The sequence below is a fragment of the Conger conger genome, chromosome 5 (assembly GCF_963514075.1).
Source record: "Conger conger chromosome 5, fConCon1.1, whole genome shotgun sequence".
In the NCBI taxonomy this organism is placed as follows: domain Eukaryota; kingdom Metazoa; phylum Chordata; class Actinopteri; order Anguilliformes; family Congridae; genus Conger; species Conger conger.
In genome coordinates this window covers 60,872,565-60,892,654 of record NC_083764.1, presented here as the reverse complement: position 1 = coordinate 60,892,654, position 20,090 = coordinate 60,872,565, and the positions used below count along the sequence as shown (strand labels likewise).

Genomic DNA, 20,090 nt, shown 5'->3' with positions numbered 1-20,090 from the left:
GCTGTTTCAAAACATTGCTTGAGCTGGTCAAACCATGTTGAGTATGGAGCCGGTTGAACTGGTTAACAAGCAGCCAGCTGTTTCAGAACCAAGCTGGAGCTGGGGTTTTCTCAACAGGGTAGAGAGCTGGTCTTGGTTTCAAAAGCCAGTTTGTTTCAACACCATGCATTTGTACTTCTTCACTTTATTTAGATAGGGGGTCTCCTGAGAGACGTTCTTTAATAAAACTGTAGGCAGCTTATCACTCACTTCCTTGACTGGCTTGATTATTTTTTATTTTTATGGGTCTACCCTTATCTCTGTCCAAGTTCTGTTCATATTCAACAGAGTCACGCCCATTTAAAAAAGCATGTAAAAACTTAGGGGGACCTCTAAAAAAGGCGATAGGGATTGACTCACTGCTGAGCACCATATTAAAAAGCTTTGCAACAATCGTGCATCGACGATTCTTTTGGGTACGCGCAGTGCCTGCAGTAGGCTACTTCCTTTGTTTATCGCAAGATTGCTACACTAACGCTTTCCGCTTCGTGCATTTTTTAAAAATTTCGAAGTATTCTTGTAGTTCAGAGGTAAGCGTTTCAGTAATTAATTCAGTCATTACAACTGCTCAATAATTGATGTTTTGGGGAACTTTTTATTATGAAGATTTGTAGATCTGAAACTTGGAAAAACAAATGACTGCAAATTTGTTCACAACATTTCAGTAGACAAGGCGTCACGAGAGGTAAATTTACCTTACAATAATTTACCTCAGAGGTCAGAAAATCTATTGTTATTTTTACTCTTCGTTTATTTTATTTATTTACATAGGCTATTTACATAACTTTAAAGTTAAACCGCTTACATAGACTAGCTTTGATATTTGATTCTTGTTTCAACAGAACACAGTTGAAGCTTAATGGTAACAAGTGTGGAGCAACGGAACAGCTGAGCCAGGTCTTTAACCAGACCGGTTAAAGACCTCCCTTTCACTTTACACGTACCAATCAAGAACGACATCACTTTAAAAGACAACAAGACGGATTTCTATAGTCGTGACCATCACATATCGTTTCTTCTCTTGAATGCATCGAGACCCTCATATACCTACATTTTCGAGAGCAAAAATTATTATTATCAAAAAAACATTATTATTAAGAATTTTTGCATCTGTCAAACATAGCCTACTGCACGGAAAACGAAACTGTAAACGCAAGGTGCTTTTCATCAGTTATCCAACGTTTTTATCTTCATTTACTTTGACGAACGATGCGGATTCTGATCACCTTCTCAATTTTATTGACAGTATCTTTCTCACTACCTGGAGAAAAAGGTAATTTTCACCTATTTCATATTTTCTGTTTTATACAAATATGAATCCTAATGTTATGAAATAGAGGCTACCCAAACAGAGTATATCACAGTTGGTTCAATACATATTTATAGTGTCAGTTGATAAATTATGTTTTCTTGAAAATATATCAATACCTTCATTATAGAGGTGTTTGTGTGTGTTGCGTGTGTTGCGTGTTACCTTACGCTGTCTTTGCAACAGTTTTGTTTCAGTTTGTATTAAACACATACATTTACATGACATCTGTTTCGCTTTGTCCAAAGTGACGTACAATAAGTGCATATCGAAGGTCACTGGAACAACTGCTGAACACGAACCGGATAAGTTATAAATTGTATTTACTCAGTTGTCCACAGGCACATACGCCCTCTCATCCGCTTAAGACTGCAAGTAGTCTTGTCTTCACCCTCGCGAGTTACAGTCACTCCTCACTTAGGCGATACAAACATAGAGCCAAAAGCCTACAAACTGTAAGCTACATTAAATATGTCAGCGTTAATTCACACGTGTAATTCGGAAATCTTTCTGGGATTTATTGAACATGTTTTACATCGTTTTTTGCTTACACCCCCCCCCCCCCCACGTTGTAATGCAGAAACCATGATTCGGCATCAGTATAGTGGAATCGTCGGGAGGACCGAGACCTCTGACACCCTGACAATTGACAGTGTTCCGATCGCGTGGAGTGACAGACGCGACAACGGGTTTCTTTCTGTCAACACTGAATGTGAGGCTCCTTTTCTCATGACGCTGGCGCTGATCACCAGAAGTTTTAACCACACAGAAGCGAGTAAGTGCAGCTCCTGAAATTTTTTTTTTTTTAATCGGTGTTATTTGTATTCATCCAACTCCTACGACGACTAATGTTGTTACTAACGTGCTTAAAAAATGACTCTCGTCTGTGTTGTGCACCTGCCCCATTTTCGTTTTCCGTTTTGCGTTTTTAGACAATCACACATATCAGCGCACTCGCGAATGTGTGGTGAAGGGGCTCAGGGTGCTGCAGGTGTCAGACCGGATCCATTACGACGGGGCGGAATACCTGAGTCTGGACAGCGGCGCGAGCACCTGGAGGGCAGCCGTCCCGCAAGCCCTTGCGCTAAAGCGGCAGTGGGATAGCGGGCGCACGGAGAGGCACACGATTCACCTCCGGAACGGATGCACCGAGCTGATCAAAGCGTTCGCACACGACAACCATTCTGCGCCAGGTAGACTAAGGTGGCAGGGCTGTACCCCTGCAGTTTTTTTGGACCAAGTTTTACCGTTGAGGCAAACATGACGAATCCTGTCGAGCTGTTTTAATGAACTTTCATTTGCTGATCTGCTTACTAGTAGGCCAGGGGTGAGGTTAGTGAATTGTGCGGTGACGTTGTGACATTCAGCTCCAAAGCTAGTTTGAGATAACGTTACATGACAGCTTTGTTGATCATTTGTATAAGTCACAATACATTTTTATCGAAGCACACATGCTAAATTGCCCCACGTTTTCACAGGAGCTTCAGCCTTGTCCTGTAAAGCAATCTAGGTGCATGGTGTTAGTTGTATCTATTCTGACCTTACACTTTAACACAGAAAGCAAGGGCATCATGGCCAATTCTGTGGCAAAATTATCACAAGGATTTAGACGAAATAAAAATCTTATCAAAGCTTGTTCTATTTGCGACTAAATAAAAGTTGATAACTTTTTTATTTGTCTATTTGTCTACGGTTGTCTACAGCGGCATCTTTGGGTACTATGTTGATTCCCATCCTGGTAATTGTGATCTTCATCCTCATGGTCATGGTCAGCTTCCTCATCCCGAGACGTGGTGAGTATCACTGAGCAGGAATGAAATAATTTATCAGTTCATTGCAAAGGACAGAACGCCCTATTGCGATAGCCTGATCCACATTAATGCAACACGGTTAGATTTTTTTCATTAATGATGTAACTCACATTACCTCAGGAACAAATTTACACTCGTTGGGTGGTTTCATTTGCGCGAAACATGTCTTGAACTCCACAAAGAAAATGACCAGTGTTTACATTTCTCTTCTACTTTTTTAACACACCTTGCCATCATTAGTGTTTTTATTGCATATCAACTGTTTTTTGTCTTAATTGTAGATTTGAATCACGTATGTGCAGGTCTATGTGTACTGTGCGCATCTGCTGTAAATAAATTGCCACGGAATGTGACTGTAAAGACTGTGAATTGAATTGTGAATTGATCGTGTTTTGCACGTCTGTCCTCTGCACCCACAGGCGCAAAGCAGGCAGGAGGTAGGAACAACGACTTACAGCATGACCTGGACACAGAAGGGGCATTAGTGGGGGTGCCGGGGGTGCACTGAGCAGTCGTGGAGGGCCCCTGAGTATCCACAAACATGGGCCCTAATCACATGGGCAGGGCTCTTATCATGTCTGGCACCCATATGTATGACAGGCCCGAACACGTTTTTCATTGTCTACAGTGTTTTCATCTGCACAGCAAAAAATCAGCCAGAACCACTTCCAAGAAAATATTAACTAGCTGTGGTAAAGGATTTACTTCGAGGAGCTGCTAGCCCATTTCTTGGTGACAGATAAATCAGACAATTTTTTTATCTGTCACCAGAGAGCGGGACACGGGGGTCCATTGTTACCCAATGTTTTTTTCCTCAAACAGAAACAAGATAGCCTGCTGTAAATTGCATTGCACGCCCCCATACGCGTCCTCTTTCACCAACGGACCAGTTTTGTGCCAATTCCGTGCTCAGAAAACATTGTGTAATACTCGACCCCTTGTCACAACAAATCCCGTTCTCCCCTGCCCTTCAGTTCTCACTCTCAGCTCCGGTGAATACTCACTCTTCTGTCCCCTTGCTCATTCTGTGCCTAACCCAGATACACATGTACCTTGTGTGGGTGTGTTTACCTGTAAGGTGAGACTTGTGTTCATTTGTCTTTGCTGTGCAGGTGTTTTGGGCTCTATCATCCATTACTCTGAGGGACACGTGGGCGTCACTCCCTCAAAAGGCGACCCAGAAGAAAACGACTGTGCGTATACCCCATCCAAAGGCATGAAGACTTCCCTGTTGGTCATTCCAGCTTAGGAAGGGCAGGGTTTTGACACCCGTGCGACAAATTGCACTGTATCCAAAAATTAATGTATGCATTTAAAGCGGCAGTGCAGGGTAATGGAGAATTGGACTTTTGACTCCAAAGTTGTTGATTAAAATACTGTTGTTGTACCCTTGAGCAAGGTATTTAAACAGACCAAACCTGAACGTTTTGCCAGTGGACAGTGCCAGCCTAAAAGCGTTCTCAATTGAAAATGTTCAGGTACATTCAAATGAGCCTATAAATTGAAATAACATTTTTTCAGTGTAATGTGTAAATATGTATAAAGACCATGTTGCCTAAAGATCAAAATGGTGTGCCCTACAGTGTTATTTTGATTTGTAATTTGTGTACAGTTTGTGTAGATTTTCTCCTACTGTGGCCCACAATTTATTCTGGTTAGGAAATGAGCCCCATATATTGTCTGTGGTTGAATACAATAACCATGTGGAATTGTAGTTCTTGCCTCTATTATCTCTTATTTTACCAAAAGGTCTGAAAGCAGAAGACAAAAACTGCAATAATAGTAGCCCAACAACACCCAGAACCACTAAATGTATCGACATGTATAATATAAATAATGAAGATGTACTATAGTTCTGTTGATGGATATCCAATTTTGATTTCTCTCTTAAAAACAAAAATTCAGCTCCAATAAATTATTAACTAATTGTGAAGTTACACCTTCACTGCTGTGCCAACTGAAGTTGTCAGCACTGGTTGTTGTGTTGTCAGCACAAGTAACCTGAGGACACACATGCACATAATCTTAAAGTAATGGCAGTAAAATGTCTAAGAGGGAACTTGTTGTAACATGTTTTTATATATCGACTGTTTGTTTAATTGTGATAATCGCTGTAATGGCTACGATTCATGCTGTGTGCTGCAGTAGATACGTTTTTTTAAAGCTTTTTTGTGTGGCTTAGTTACAATGTATAAAAATGAAACGCATTCATTAAAAATAAAATGTTTTAACATCAGTTGTATTGTATCGTCTTTCCTGGATGGTGTCATTGAACTGGAGCTTGGTCCGAATACGTTTTAAATCACTGGGGGCACTAGCTACTCGCAATATACGTATAGCTACCGCCCTTGTAGTGCTTTGGTATTAGGCTACATTGAAAACTACTGTGCCAAGTTTAAACACTGGAGCGTAGAGCGTGGCAGTTGCCACAAGCATATTCCAGAAAACTACAGACATTTTGGACAAACAATAGTTAAAAGGTTCCCCTTCACAATCATCCGAATGAAGTGCCTTCTAGAGTGCTGCTCCACCTGTCAGAAAAGAGAGAACTTGCATCAGCAAGTTGCATATGGGACTAGCCTGTGCGTAAGCTACCATCTAATCGCCTTCTAATTGACCGTTCTCGAAATATCGAATGGCGTTTTTCAACAACTGTCACATTTCACAAAGATTCGTGGCATAATTTGAAATACAATGCTGTCAGCGTTTTTTAAAAACTGTTCCTTTCATTCCCAATAAGCAAAACTCTGCCTCAGCAGTGTCGGAACCCAGTGTTTTGGACCAGTGTTGTTCAAGCAACTTTAACGGTTACACAGGAAGAAAGAAGAAAAAGAAAAAAAGCCATAGGTGGATTGAAAATACAAACTCAATCAGCGTGTTTCACGGACGTGTAAAAAAATGTATATCTTTAACAATATTTAATTGTAATAATGTGAATTGTTTATTGTGTCAATCTGAAAACGTGCAGCGTTCGTTTGTGATCCATCGATGCAGGGTATTTAGTTATTACGTCACGGATTCCGTCCGGACACTTAATACTGCCCGTACAGTAACATCTACCACAGAAACAAAACCGTGGACTCCGTATGATAGCAACTTCTTAAACTTTGCACCTTTCTTTTTATCTGTAGATTTTAAAACATTAAATCTTGCAACAGGAGATTCTGGTGACGATGGGTGTACCTAAATTTTACCGATGGATTTCGGAGCGATATCCTTGCCTCAGTGAAGTTGTCAAGGAGCATCAGGTATGATATCGATTGCTAGCTAGCTAGCAAGGTTGCTAAATATAACTAGCTAGCAGGCCTGTTTGAGTTTCACCTCCACGTCTACCCGGGTTTTCCACAGTTGCCGTATGGCTTGCATTTGTTTACATTCGACCACTTTCTTGTTGGCCTGTGTACAAGCTTCGGAAATCATTCGATTATCTAATATATTCCTGAGCCTGTCAACCAGTTTTCAAGGTTGGCGAAAATGACTGGGTTAGCTAACATTAGCTAAGTTAACTTGCTTGCCAAATAAACGGTAACAAGCCATCTAGACTGCTAGTTGATTTAAGGTCATGTGCCGAAGTTACAACTTGGCTAATTGACTTCCTCACTCGCTTATAGTAAAACATCAGTTATTGCTCGCGTCTGCTCGTCAGCGCTAAGTTATACCAATGTAGTTTCGCTGAGAGTTAAATTTTGGAAACGAAACCCAATTAGCCCACTCCGTTGCGCAATGAGTGTGTTCAGACCTGATTCACGCTGATCAATGTTTGTGGACGTGAAGCATTCATTGAGAGTGAGAGTTCTAAATAAACTCACACACGTTTACAATTGATTATGAAACATTTCATCCCATTCGTTTCATGTTCAGCGACCATCCGATATTGTTTCCACACATTACTTAATAAGTCATAAAGTATGCAGTGACTTTATGTCCCAACAGCGAGAATGGCTGTTCTGCTGAAAGGCGGACCTGGGAACCAGAACAGATATTTACGACTATATTATGTCTGTCTGTTTTTTTTAAATGCACAGTTACATAACAAATAAACGAAATGTTTCCTTCGTTCCAAATCATTTGACACACACTGACTACCCAGATTCCCGAGTTCGACAACCTCTACCTGGACATGAATGGCATCATTCACCAGTGCTCCCACCCCAACGACGAGGACGTCCACTTCCGTATCTCGGAGGAGAAGATTTTTGCCGACATTTTCCACTACCTGGAGGTGCTCTTTCGCATCATCAAGCCGAGGAAAGTGTTCTTCATGGCCGTTGATGGCGTTGCCCCCAGAGCCAAGATGAACCAGCAGCGTGGGAGAAGATTCAGGTGTGTTGTGGTGTTTTGGTGCGGTTGAGCATTCTGGCTCGATATCATGATGTTTGGTTTCAGGTCCGGCCTGTTGCCCTGTGGCCCAAGTAAAGTCCTTGTTCTCCTTCAGGTCTGCGAAAGAGGCGGAGGATAAGATAAAGAAGGCTCTGGAGAAAGGAGAGGTTCTTCCCACAGAGGCCCGCTTCGACTCAAACTGCATAACGCCAGGTAACCCGACACCCACAGTCACCTGTCTGTCTGTTCTGTTCACCTGGATTTATGTCTCTCTGTATAGCAGTGGTCTCCTGCCCTGGTCCTGCGGGGCTACAGGGTCTGCTGGTTTTCGTTTTTACTCTGCACTAATTAGAGCAGTTTATTTCACGGTTAACTCACCTCACCTGGTTACCAGCGTTACAGCGGTGCTGATTTTATGGTGAAAACCAAAAACCAGCGGACCCAGTCGCTCTCCAGGACCAGGGTTGGAGACCATTGCTAAATACCTTTTGTCTGTCTGTCTAGCTGGTTTAAGTAAGTCTCTGTACTCGTCACCTGTGACTGTGTTGTCCTTCTCCTGTCTCTACCTCCGTACCCTTCACCAGTGTGTACTCCTCACCAGTCTGTAACTGGTCTTTACCTTTCACCCCAGCGGGCTGTCTTCACTTGTCTGTCGCCGTAGTCTCCCCCGACTCTCTCTCTGTACTTTTTAGTTTGTTGCTGTGGCAGCACTGTGAAAAGTCGAAGCACTGTTTCCCGTCTCTTCCTCCCATCAGGCACAGAGTTTATGGCCCGGCTCCAGGAGCAGCTGAAGTATTTTGTCCACAATAAACTGTCCACTGACAAGTCGTGGCAGGGGGTCAGCGTGTACCTGTCCGGTCACGAGGTGAGTTGGGCGGTGGGGAGACGCGGGTGTCCCGCAGTGCTGGCTGGCACTGTCTCCTGTGGCAGTCTGCCCTGGAAGCAGCTGTGTCAGAGGTGGGCAAAGGGGGCCATATCCGTTTCTGCCTTTCATGCCAACTCCTGGCCTTAATTAACATATTAATTGCCTATCAATTAAGTATTAACCCTAACGTTTACGCCGCCTGGCATTTCGGCTACATTTCTTGATGAGTGCACGAATGACAACACACGTCTCGTGTCCCTATATGAAACGTTTGGAAGCCAAAACCCTGCACACACCCTGCCCCTCCAGGACCGGATTTACCCTCCTCGGAGCGGCGTTCTCTCATGCGATGCGTAACCCCGTCTCTCCCTCTCGTTCCTCCAGACGCCCGGAGAAGGGGAGCATAAGATCATGGAGTTCATTCGGTCAGAGAACGCCAGGCCGGGTCACGACCCCAACACCCGCCACTGTCTGTACGGACTGGACGCCGACCTGGTGGGTGGCCAAAACCGCGCGCGAGCGTGACTCTGAAACCGGATCTAGAAGGCTTGAGTGTCAACCCGTTTACAGTGCTGGAGCAGTGAGGTGCCTCGGATTTAACGGCGTGACTGGCTTCTCAGTTCGGGATTTCAGTCTGAATTAAGGGGCACTTCCACTCTGGACATCCCAAGTTATAGAACAGTTTTTTTTTTTTTTTTTTAGCTGCTTAATAAAAAAAAGTTTCCCTAACTGTCCCACTCAGCTCCTCGCAAAAAGGAGTTGCAGTTTAGGAATTACAGATTAGAATGACAGATTCCAGTTTTACTGCAAGGACAATACTACCTTATCTTTATGAAGCTCCTTAAGACTGTAGAGTGTGTATTTATGTGTATGCTTTCCCTGTCCCCCTATCCCCCCCTCTCTCCCTTCTGTCTTTCTCAATCCCTCCCTCCCCCCTCTCACTCGCTCTCACCCCCTCTCCCCCTCTCACATTTGCCCCCTCTCTCTCTTCCCTTCTCACATCTGCCCCCTCTCTCCCTCTCTCGCTCTCCCTCTGTTCCTCTCTCTCCCTCTATCACTCTCCCTCTGTTCCTCTCTCTCCCTCTATCACTCTCCCTGTTCCTCTCTCTCCCTCTCTCTCCCCCTCTCTCCCTGTTCCTCTCTCGCTCTCCCTCTGTTCCTCTCTCTCCCTCTCCCTCTCACTCTCCCTCTCTCTCTCTCTCCCTCTCCCTCTCTCGCTCTTCCTCTGTTCCTTTCACCCCCCTCTCCCCCTCTCTCACATCTGTCCCCCCCCACCCCCCCCCCCCCTCTCTTTCCTCCCCCTGCTTGTTGTAGATAATGCTCGGTCTGACCAGTCATGAGCCCCATTTCTCCCTCCTGAGGGAAGAGGTCCGCTTCGGTGGGAGGAAGGCCCAGAAGAGGTGCGTCTCCGTCCTCCCATTGTGGTGTTCCACAAACTTTAGTGTCACACGACTAATGCAAGAGCCTGGCAGGTTGTTCCACTGGGCGAGATTCAGTGCAGCCTTTTAATGACCAAATATATACAAGTAAACCGATTAATTCACCCATCTACAGTAGGTTTGTCATTTGCTTTATAAATTATGAAATCTCCACCTTCTTTGATTTGCTATGTGGCAAGGGAAAAACATTCATCCACCCAACAGTACAGCTGGTCACTGTTGCAATATTAAAATTCCTGAAGATTTTAATCCCAAATTAATTTGGACCGAAAGTCACTTTCATGGGACAAAGAATGCGGGACAAACTAAATGGTATTAGCCATGAATAAAATAAATGAAATAATTTATCACTGGTAGCTGAGCAGACTGCTAGCAGCTGGTTATAAAATCTAACCAATCAGGTGGCAATTGAGAAACTCTGAGCCAATCGGATGGCAATTTCAGCCTGTTGCCCCCTTGTAACTATAGTAACTGGTGTCTGGGACCTCGAGTCTGAGGCATTTCCATGAAGTGACCTTTGATTGAAGTTGGGAACTTTAAAGAATTTCCCACCAGACTGAAGTGAATTGGGAAAAGTATATTTTGGGCACATACACGTACACACACTTTCTTTAAGGAACTGTGGTCTTTGCTGGCTTAAAGCATTTCCCACAAAACTGTAATAAATTGGAAAAGTATATTTTGCACACACAAGTATATGCTCTCACACACACACATCGTGCCTCTTCGTTTGGTTTCCTGAAGCTCTGTGTCCCTGTGTCTGTGCTGCAGAATTACAGCGCCTGAGGAGACAACATTCCACCTGCTGCACCTGTCACTCATGAGAGAGTACATCGACTACGAGTTCTCCGAGCTCAAGGTGAGCGAGCCACCCCAAACCACACTCTGCTTTCCACCCCAAACCACACTCTGCTCTCCGCCCCGAACCACACTCTGCTCTCCACCCCAAACCACACTCTGCTCTCCGCCCCGAACCACACTCTGCTCTCCGCCCCGAACCACACTCTGCTCTCCGCCCCAAACCACACTCTGCTCTCCGCCCCGAACCACACTCTGCTCTCCGCCCCGAACCACACTCTGCTCTCCGCCCCGAACCACACTCTGCTCTCCGCCCCAAACCACACTCTGCTCTCCGCCCCAAACCACACTCTGCTCTCCGCTCCAAACCACACTCTGCTCTCCACCCCGAACCACACTCTGCTCTCCACTCCAAACCACACTCTGCTCTCCGCCCCGAACCACACTCTGCTCTCCGCCCCGAACCACACTCTGCTCTCCACCCCGAACCACACTCTGCTCTCCACTCCAAACCACACTCTGCTCTCCACCCCGAACCACACTCTGCTCTCCGCCCCGAACCACACTCTGCTCTCCACCCCGAACCACACTCTGCTCTCCACCCCAAACCACACTCTGCTCTCCGCTCCAAACCACACTCTGCTCTCCACCCCGAACCACACTCTGCTCTCCACTCCAAACCACACTCTGCTCTCCACTCCAAACCACACTCTGCTCTCCACCCCGAACCACACTCTGCTCTCCACCCCGAACCACACTCTGCTCTCCACTCCAAACCACACTCTGCTCTCCACTCCAAACCACACTCTGCGAGCCACCCCAAACCACACTCCATGCTCGGTGGTTGATTGACTGCCTGTGTGTAATATAAAGGGCTGCAGCTAAATCCAAGCAGTACGGATTGCGCAATTCCTGCAGCATGCACGACTGAGGGCCTTCAATTGCCAGTCATTAAATTCCCAATCACTTGCAAAACTTTACAACACGGCAAACTAAGAACACAGCCGAAGATTGTTGCAAAGCAAATACCGGCCACTGGTTTCGAGCGTGTTAAAGGTTTTATTGGGCTGCGCCCTGAGTATTGTGTGTGGTAATTATACAGAAAAGCCCAGAAGCCTTTTGCAAGTGAAAGGGAAGTTCTTCCTTATTATTGAAAAGATGTGCTGACGCAAACTTGCCGAACACGAGGTTTAGCGGAAGCCGTGATTCAGATGTCGGGTGAAAAACGTCAGCCAGGCAGCACGGACTGCAGTCAGAACAGCCAACACTGCTCGTGTTCTCCCGCAGACCGAACACCCATGGCCCTTACTCCCCTGACCCCCTTCAGATAACCTTTCTCGTTATCTTTCTTTCCTTTGATTTCCCTTTGCATAATACGTGTAATAATAATTGTAATAATTATAATAATTATTGTAATAACCTTTACACAGCTGTAAATGTTATCTGTCCAGTGATACGTTCTTCGGTTATGATGCAAATTATTGTTGAGTAGGTTAGTATTGCACTTACTGATTGTTAATGATAAGATAAGAGCATCTGCTAAGCAATTGTAACATGATGTTGTGATCGATGTTGTGATGTATCATGATGTAACCTGATGGGATTTGCGGTTTGCCGATCAGAATAAGATCTCGTTTGAGTACGACCTTGAGCGGATCATCGATGACTGGATACTGATGGGTTTCCTGGTGGGAAACGACTTCATACCTCACCTTCCTCACCTGCACATTAACCACGACGCTCTGCCCCTCCTCTACCGCACCTACATCAGTGTACTGCCCAGCCTAACGGGTGAGTGCGCGGGAGCGGACCTGACCAGAACCAGAACCCACACTGCACCTGACCAGAACCAGAACCCACACTGTACCTGACCAGAACCAGAACCCACACCACACAGGACCTGACCAGAACACAGCACACCACACTGGACCTGACCAGAACCAGAACCCACACCACACTGGACCTGACCAGAACCCACACCACACTGGACCTGATCAGAACACAGCACACTGGACCTGACCAGAACACAGCACACTGGACCAGACAAGAACACAGCACAGCACCTCCCACTGGGCCTGACCAGAACACAGCACCCCACACCACACTTAACCAGACCGGGCCATCTCAGACCAGAGCAGCCCAATCCAGACCCAGGGAGTTTGTTTTTCATGTAGCTCAGGGCCTTAGATGGCCTGTCGTAGACAGCTGATAGATTAGGGTTTATGACTGCCCTACTCCAGGGCGTGATTGTCAGCTGCCTGCTCCCAAGCTCATATCTCTGCTTTATGACTGTTGCCAGGTTACCTCAACGAGAACGGCAACTTGAACCTCGTCAACTTCCAGAAGTACCTGGAAAAATTGTCAGAGGTGAGGCTACTGAGTGTGTGTGTGCGGGTGTGCGTGCGAGAAAGAGACTGACAGTACTCCACACACACATTATACAAACATACACGCATCTCTCCCTCTCCCTCTCCCTCTCCCTCTCCCTCTCCCTCTCCCTCTCCCCCTCCCCCTCCCTCCCTCCCTCCCAGTTCGACCGGGAGCACTTCAGCGAGGTGTTCGTGGACCTGAAGTGGTTCGAGAGCAAGGTGGGGAACAAGTACCTGAACGAGGCTGCGGGGCTGGCGGCGGAGGAGGCCCGCACTCAGGAGGGCAGGAGGAGCAAGGTGAGGACAGGACACCTGTGAACGCACCTCACCGGGCGGTCTGCGGAAAACGTGTGTGTGCGAGTGTGTTTGTGTGTGCGCGCGCGTTCTCTGTGTGTGTGAGAGTGTGTGAGAGTGTGTGAGAGTGTGTGAGAGTGTGTGTGAGAGTGTGTGAGAGTGTGTGAGAGTGTGTGAGAGTGTGTGAGAGTGTGTGAGAGTGTGTGCAAGCGTGCATGCAACTGTGCGTGTCCAGGGTGTGTACATTGCCCAGTGTGGGTATCAAAATGAGAACTCATGACATGCATAATGACAAAAACAGGCCGTTCAGCCCAACCATTCTCTCCATGTTCCCACCACTAAAGTGTACCGCCTGCTTCCTTTAACCAAATCAGTATCAGTTCCGTTTCACCTGTAGGGGGCGGCCTTGGTCAGAAGAAGTCTTCTCAATCGCTGAATAACTGTTGCAGTGTTTGTGTGAACAGACTCATTGTTCTGTTTTACAGTCTGTGTGAGAACTGTCACATGCGTCGACACTTGAGTGGTTACGATGTCTCAGAAAGCCGTGGTGTGTGACTGAGTGTGTGACTGCGTTTTGGAGTGCAGGTGTGCGTGCGTGCGTGCGTGCGTGCGTGCGTGCGTGCGTGTGTGAGAGTGTGTGTGTGTGTGGATGTTGAGCTGCTCTCTCCTGTGTGTGCAGGTCCAGGGGGACTCGCTCTCTCTCACCGTTCTGGATGGGGGCAAAGATTTGGGCACCCTCCCGACCAGAGGTACAGACGACACCTTCCTGCCTGTATTTCACCTGGTACCCCACACGCACGCACACACACACACACACACGCACGCACACACACACACATTCACGCACACACACACACACATTCACACACACACACACACACACACACACGCACACACACTCAGACACACACACACACACGCTCACACTCAAAACAAACCAGTTTTTTCTTATTAAATGTTCTTTTTTTTAACCCTTTCAGTCCCAAGCCCAATATGAAGTGGCTCCTCCCAAATCCCAAAGGGGTTTTGGCTTTGGTTGAGAAAATTGAAAAAGTTGAGAAAGTTAGTAGTGTTTTAACGGGGACCCAAAACAGTAGTACAGCAGTCATTTTGATTGGTTGAAAAGGAAAGGTTGAGCGCCCCGTTTGTTACTCTTGTGACTGAACGGGTTAAATTGCTTCATTGCGTAATCGTTTTCGCTTTTCGCACCCTGTCCATCGTAATGAGACGTCACTCCTTCAGCTCGTGTTTTGCTCTCGTGTTGAATTGCTGGGATTATGGATCTGTGTTCTTGGTTATTGATCTGGGCGTTTCCCATCATGCCTCAGACTGTGCGGAGGAGGACGGGGAGGAGGACGACATCTTTGAGACGGAGTTCCGGCAGTACAAGCGCACGTACTACATGACCAAGATGGGCGTGGACGTGGTCTCAGAGTGAGTGGCATTCCCCACGGATATGTGTCCCGTGCTCTGGAATTCCTCCGCCCAAAACTCTGCACTGTGTGTGTGTGTGTGTGTGTGTGTGTGTGTGTGTGTGTGTGTGTGTGTGTGTGTGTGTGTGTGTGTGTGTGTGTGTGGTACCTGCTAGGTCTGGAGGAGCAGGTCTTTGCTGGCTGCAGGCAGGACTGTGTGTGTGTGTGTGTGTGTGTGTGTGTGGTTGTGGTGTGTGCGTGTGTATCTGTGCGCATCTGTGTAGGGACTACAACTTCCACATTCCCACAGGAAAATTCTGCGACGTCCACCACGAATGACGTCTAACTTGGTTCAGCCAATCCCGTAATGGCGGGAGCAATAAACGGTCCCGTATAAGAGCAAGACACGTTCTTGGGATCTCTCTTCTGGCTCTTCTGCTTTTTCTGCCTCTTCTGCTTGTTCTCTTCGACGCACCCTTTTTGGCCAGTCGCTTCAGCTCATCTGCTCCGAGACTCGGACAGAGGCTGAATGCTGCACAGCGCACTACCAGGCCTACGGACACACCCAGTTACCTCGCGGTAACTACGTGGCCTATAGTGAGTGGAAATTGTTGTACGCGGAACGCTACATCAGTTTACCCCAATAAAGCCCAACAACGAAACAGCAACGAACTTTTACACCTGGAAAAGGACCAGCGGATCAGACGACAACGCGCTGCTAAGACGGGAACACCCCAGCCTGCGCATCTCTCCCGGACACCATTCACAGCACCATCGCCGCTTCTACAAGGACAGCATGTCTTTTGGATCCAGCAATGCGTATGGACTCAGTAAGAAAACAAACATTCAGGCATAGCCAGTGTTTAGTTTAGTCTTAACTGTTTTTGTGAATCTGTGTTTCAATATTTACCATCCAACCATTGTAATGTGTTTGGTTAGCTACATATATATGTACGTGAATTGATTCGCCGTCTTTTGCGCATATATAGAGTAAAACTACGCAAGTAGTCCCTTCTCACAGCTAACTCTAACTCATTACCACACCCAGAACTCTAGCGACACGCGCGCTTGCGCGCGCCACACACACGCACACACACATACCAAACTAAATTTCCTTACTAACTTCCCGTTAGTTTATCTGTTATGTGTTTGTATGTTTGTTTAATAAATATATTTTATTAAACCCCGGTGTCCGTTTTGGAATCGCATAGACATGAGAGCCGAGTTAAAGCAGTCTTTCGAAGAACTTCCAACCTTCAGGTTATCGGTATGTTCAATCATTAATATTGGTTATTTTAATTAATTGAAATACTATATTTGTGGTTGGATATTTCTGATAACAGTAATTTTATGAGACTGATTACTTTTCGCAGTTATACTGCAACACAACGTTTAACTGGCGCCCCGGTTTCGTAGAGAGTAAAATCCCTGCGTTATTTGGCGGCCCGTGCAAGGACCCTACATAATTTGGAGTCCCGTGCGAGGACCCCTACATATTTTGGTGCCCCGTGTGAGGAAGACTAGCTTTGGCTCAAATTTCATGTCTTGTGACTTCATAACGAATTCCCCATCCTAATTTGGAGCTCTGCGTGAGAAAGACGAGCTTTGGCTCATGTCACGTGCCTCCAGAACGAATTCTCGGCATTCTTTCTCAGCTAAATTGCCACCAGTGCAATTTTTTGAAAATACCGCTAGATGTCACCCTTGTACCATTTTTGAAAGCCTGCATGAGCCGCTTTCTCAATATACTGCCCCCTCGTGTAACATTGTGGCATTACATTCGTAATCTTACACGGTAGTTTGTTGATTGGCATTTACCTTCCGGTATAATACGTATTATCAATAATAGTATTATTAGCCGCACTGTATTATTAATTATAATTACTTGGTCAAAGTAATTTTAATAATTAATTGAATTTTACATTTAAATCCAAATTTAATTGTAATTTCAACCAATCACATTCTGGTATTTAGGATTAATGTGATCAGCATCACAGTTCCTATTTTACGGTCTGAATATCCGCCATATGTTTGTTCATTTTGCTGTTGTTGCATTGCAGTACCGCTAGTGCAACTCGAGTCCCTGTGTGATGCTATAGCTACCTTGTACTATAGTTATAGAGAATATTCAAAGAGCGTTTTAAATTCTTTATCCTTCATCACAACTTGTATGTTGGATTGTGATATTGGGAAACAATTCATTGCCAACTGTTAGGAGCTCAAGGCCCTTGTCAAATTGTTAACTTCAAGAGTACCCTCTTAAGTTACTGATTTTAGCTTTTAGCTTTATTTGGCTTGAGATATGGAACCCATATCTATTGATGAGTACCTTTCCTTTTTAGCCCAAGGTTTAGCACCTGGCTACATAGCTTTCCTGAATCAGATGAACCTCACTGATTGTAGGAAAGAAATGTTCTCATTAATCAACGAGAAAGGTCACTCCCCCAACCATTCAAAAGACCCAATTCTAAGTTGTCTGGTCTTGAATTTTGCCAGACAGATTAGTCTTGCTCTTCAGAGCAACAAAAACTTAGACTCAGAGATGGCATACCTCAGAGGACAACACACCAGTGTTTTACTTGAGCTTCAAACTGTTGGCAAGAAAGCAGTGCAATACTTGCGTGATCTGCATTCAGCCGAATCAGATCTTTGTTCCTACAGAGAGGAATTATTTCAGTTGAAGAGTGGATGCCACAAGCTACCACATCCACTCTCTTCTGTAAGCCTGCTTTCTCAGGCTTGCCCAACTCCAACTTCTCCTGCTTCCTCCTTACACCACAAGGCAGGGGAAGGGGGGTCACAAATTGATTCGGGTTTGTCAGATCTCGGTTCCACAGCTTGCTCTGATGGAGACTCGTCAGTCTCCTCAGATTGCAGTGCTGTTGACCACCCATGCAATGGTTTGCCCACCTCTTCCCTGGAGAGGGAAAGGGGGGACTCCATCCCAACGGTGGTCCATCTCCGCAAGGGAGAAACAGTCAGGCAAGTACAGGACTCCACCTTCCATGCCCACCCCTCTCGTGAGGAGGTCAGGGAACCCTCCCGTGGACACGGTAGAGGAGATCTAACGTTATTAATTGGGCACACAAAAAGCAACGCTAATCCCGCTAGCTTTCCCTTTATAACTGAGAGGATAGGTGACAGCTCTGTACAGTACACTGACAGCGACAATTCATCTTCTGCCAACCATTGTGAGAATGACAGTTTTGTAGCTCCACCCTCTAAACCAAACCGAGGACGTCGAGCTCCGCATGAAACGCATTCACATTCAAATGTGATTTCAGGCTCTCCTTCTCCAAACAGGCAGACTAGTGCAACTTCACATGGTCTTCGCTTTGAGGAGCTAGAGGCCATGGCGAAGTATGTCCACACATTTGACCCGAAGAACTCCGAATTTAACATTCAGAGTTACTTGAGGGAAGTTGACTACTGTCTCTCGGATCTGCCCAGGGCAACCGATCGAGAAAAGGTACGACTTGTATGGAAAACCTCAACCAGAGAGATCCATACATTTATGGAACAACTTCCACCACAGGTTCGTTCCAGCTATCCCAAGGTTTGTGAAGCATTGGTAGCTGAGTACCTGCCACGGTTTGATCAGGCCACAGCCATGATCAAATCTGTGGAGGTTAAACACAGCCGTACAGAAAGACCAAAAGACTTTTACCAACGTCTTAAACATGCTTTTTTCCAGGGCAGAAACGGACCAGGCTTAGATGAAGATCAAGCCTTCAAATCCCTTTTTATGCACAACCTGCACCCCTGTGTCCGAACTCATGTTTCACTGTTTTCAAGGGGCCAGCACTCAGCCTTTGAATTAAGAAATGAAGCCCAAATGGTCTGGGACACTTTAAGGATTGTGCCCAGGAACGAGGTATTGGAAACAGCTAAGCACGTTGTTCCAACCAAGCCCGCCGGCACTTCCCAAGTTGCCCCATTAAAGTCTAATGGCTCAAAACAACGGCATGTGAGTAAGTTCCCGGTTAAGGGCCACCGTGGTCGCTTCTCACACTCTGATTCCAGCCAGAATTGGAGAGAAGACCGACCCGGTAGGCCCAAGCCTCAGAGTCACCAGCATGACTCTGATAGGGAAGATACCTTGTCTGAAGAGAGCTTCTTCAGTTCCTCTGAGGACAACTAAAGCCTCTAACCTTTGTTCAGTAGTGTGTATGCCTTGAGTAACCACTCCAAAGAGCTATCTGGTCTTGTTCAACCTCCATCAAAAGACGTTGAATAAGACTGATCTATAGCCGTGGTCTCCTCACAGGCAGACTCCCAGCTGAAGCTTTGACCACTTTCTTTTGCACACCTTTCCTACCAAAGGGGGGTGGCAAAATAAACTGGTAGTTTATAGCAGCCACTTAGATTTGCATGTAGCAGCAGCAAACGCAGATCGTAAGTAGGTACTGTAGAGTTAAATCCGACACCTGTTATAACTCGTAAACGTTCATTGCTTCTTTCTACACCTACTGAACCATCGTAAAGTATTGCATGTAGAAACTACAGGGTAATCTTTACAAGTATATTGCCACACCCCAGTGTGCCTTACTCCACCTCTTCCCCAAGCAAGACAAGACCACTTGTGAGCTTACCACATCATTCAGAAATGAGACCACCTCTCCATTTCCTTCCTGATGACACAGCCATAAGGTTAAGCTTGGATACAGAAAGCTACCCTAATTTGAAAATGTCCCCACATATTTCAGATGACAACCCTCGTCAGCAACCTGACTGTAGGGACTAGAACAATTGGTCAGTCTGAACAAGACTTCCAAAAAGACTACAGCCTCTCCATCCTAGACCCTCTGAACATTTTCATGGCTGGGTCATTCCTGTTGGTGCTCCACCTTCTGGACACCATCCAATAACTAACAAAACACCTGAACTAACAAAACGACTAACCCTTTCACCAAGGTTTCTTATGTTTTGTGACAATGTATTCACTGTTCGATCTTAGTGTTTCACATTGTTTGTATCATGTGTTTTAGACCAGTTTAGTTAATTGTTGATAAATGCCTGGATGTTTGTCAGTCAATTGTGAACTGTGTTACCGACCCAATGTACTTGGCCTGTGGACTGTGAACTGACTTTTGTGCTCTCGAGGAACACTGGCTTCAGCCGCATCCTGAGACCACAGGGGGGATGTAGGGACTACAACTTCCACATTCCCACAGGAAAATTCTGCGACGTCCACCACGAATGACGTCTAACTTGGTTCAGCCAATCCCGTAATGGCGGGAGCAATAAACGGTCCCGTATAAGAGCAAGACACGTTCTTGGGATCTCTCTTCTGGCTCTTCTGCTTTTTCTGCCTCTTCTGCTTGTTCTCTTCGACGCACCCTTTTTGGCCAGTCGCTTCAGCTCATCTGCTCCGAGACTCGGACAGAGGCTGAATGCTGCACAGCGCACTACCAGGCCTACGGACACACCCAGT

The 20,090-nt window shown here is 46.0% G+C and overlaps 2 protein-coding genes across 4 annotated transcripts in view; both read left to right on the top strand.

Annotated features, from left to right (window-relative positions):
* Positions 1–394: 394 nt before the first annotated feature.
* On the top strand, positions 395–5,205 carry LOC133129338 (class I histocompatibility antigen, B alpha chain). 2 transcript variants are annotated; one of them, XM_061243347.1, is made up of 7 exons: positions 395–569; positions 882–1,312; positions 1,929–2,123; positions 2,281–2,541; positions 3,052–3,141; positions 3,579–3,596; positions 4,272–5,205. In XM_061243347.1, exons 2-7 carry the CDS (start codon positions 1,249–1,251, stop codon positions 4,406–4,408), a joined length of 765 nt encoding a protein of 254 aa, XP_061099331.1. In that variant the 5' UTR covers positions 395–569; positions 882–1,248; the 3' UTR covers positions 4,409–5,205. The 2 variants fall into 2 exon arrangements, with proteins under 2 accessions (XP_061099331.1, XP_061099332.1); XM_061243348.1 differs by having other exon boundaries at positions 401–724.
* A 1,009-nt stretch (positions 5,206–6,214) lies between these two features.
* The window catches only part of xrn1 (5'-3' exoribonuclease 1), a 37,097-nt gene continuing 23,221 nt past the window's right edge, over positions 6,215–20,090 (top strand). For both annotated transcript variants that reach the window (XM_061243711.1, XM_061243710.1), the window contains exons 1-12: positions 6,215–6,407; positions 7,250–7,482; positions 7,595–7,692; positions 8,235–8,344; positions 8,729–8,839; positions 9,659–9,744; positions 10,555–10,642; positions 12,204–12,372; positions 12,881–12,948; positions 13,113–13,247; positions 13,924–13,993; positions 14,573–14,678. In XM_061243711.1, coding sequence (XP_061099695.1) covers positions 6,333–6,407; positions 7,250–7,482; positions 7,595–7,692; positions 8,235–8,344; positions 8,729–8,839; positions 9,659–9,744; positions 10,555–10,642; positions 12,204–12,372; positions 12,881–12,948; positions 13,113–13,247; positions 13,924–13,993; positions 14,573–14,678 — 1,349 coding nt within the window. In that variant the 5' untranslated portion in view covers positions 6,215–6,332. The remainder of the gene's footprint in view (positions 6,408–7,249; positions 7,483–7,594; positions 7,693–8,234; positions 8,345–8,728; positions 8,840–9,658; positions 9,745–10,554; positions 10,643–12,203; positions 12,373–12,880; positions 12,949–13,112; positions 13,248–13,923; positions 13,994–14,572; positions 14,679–20,090) is intronic.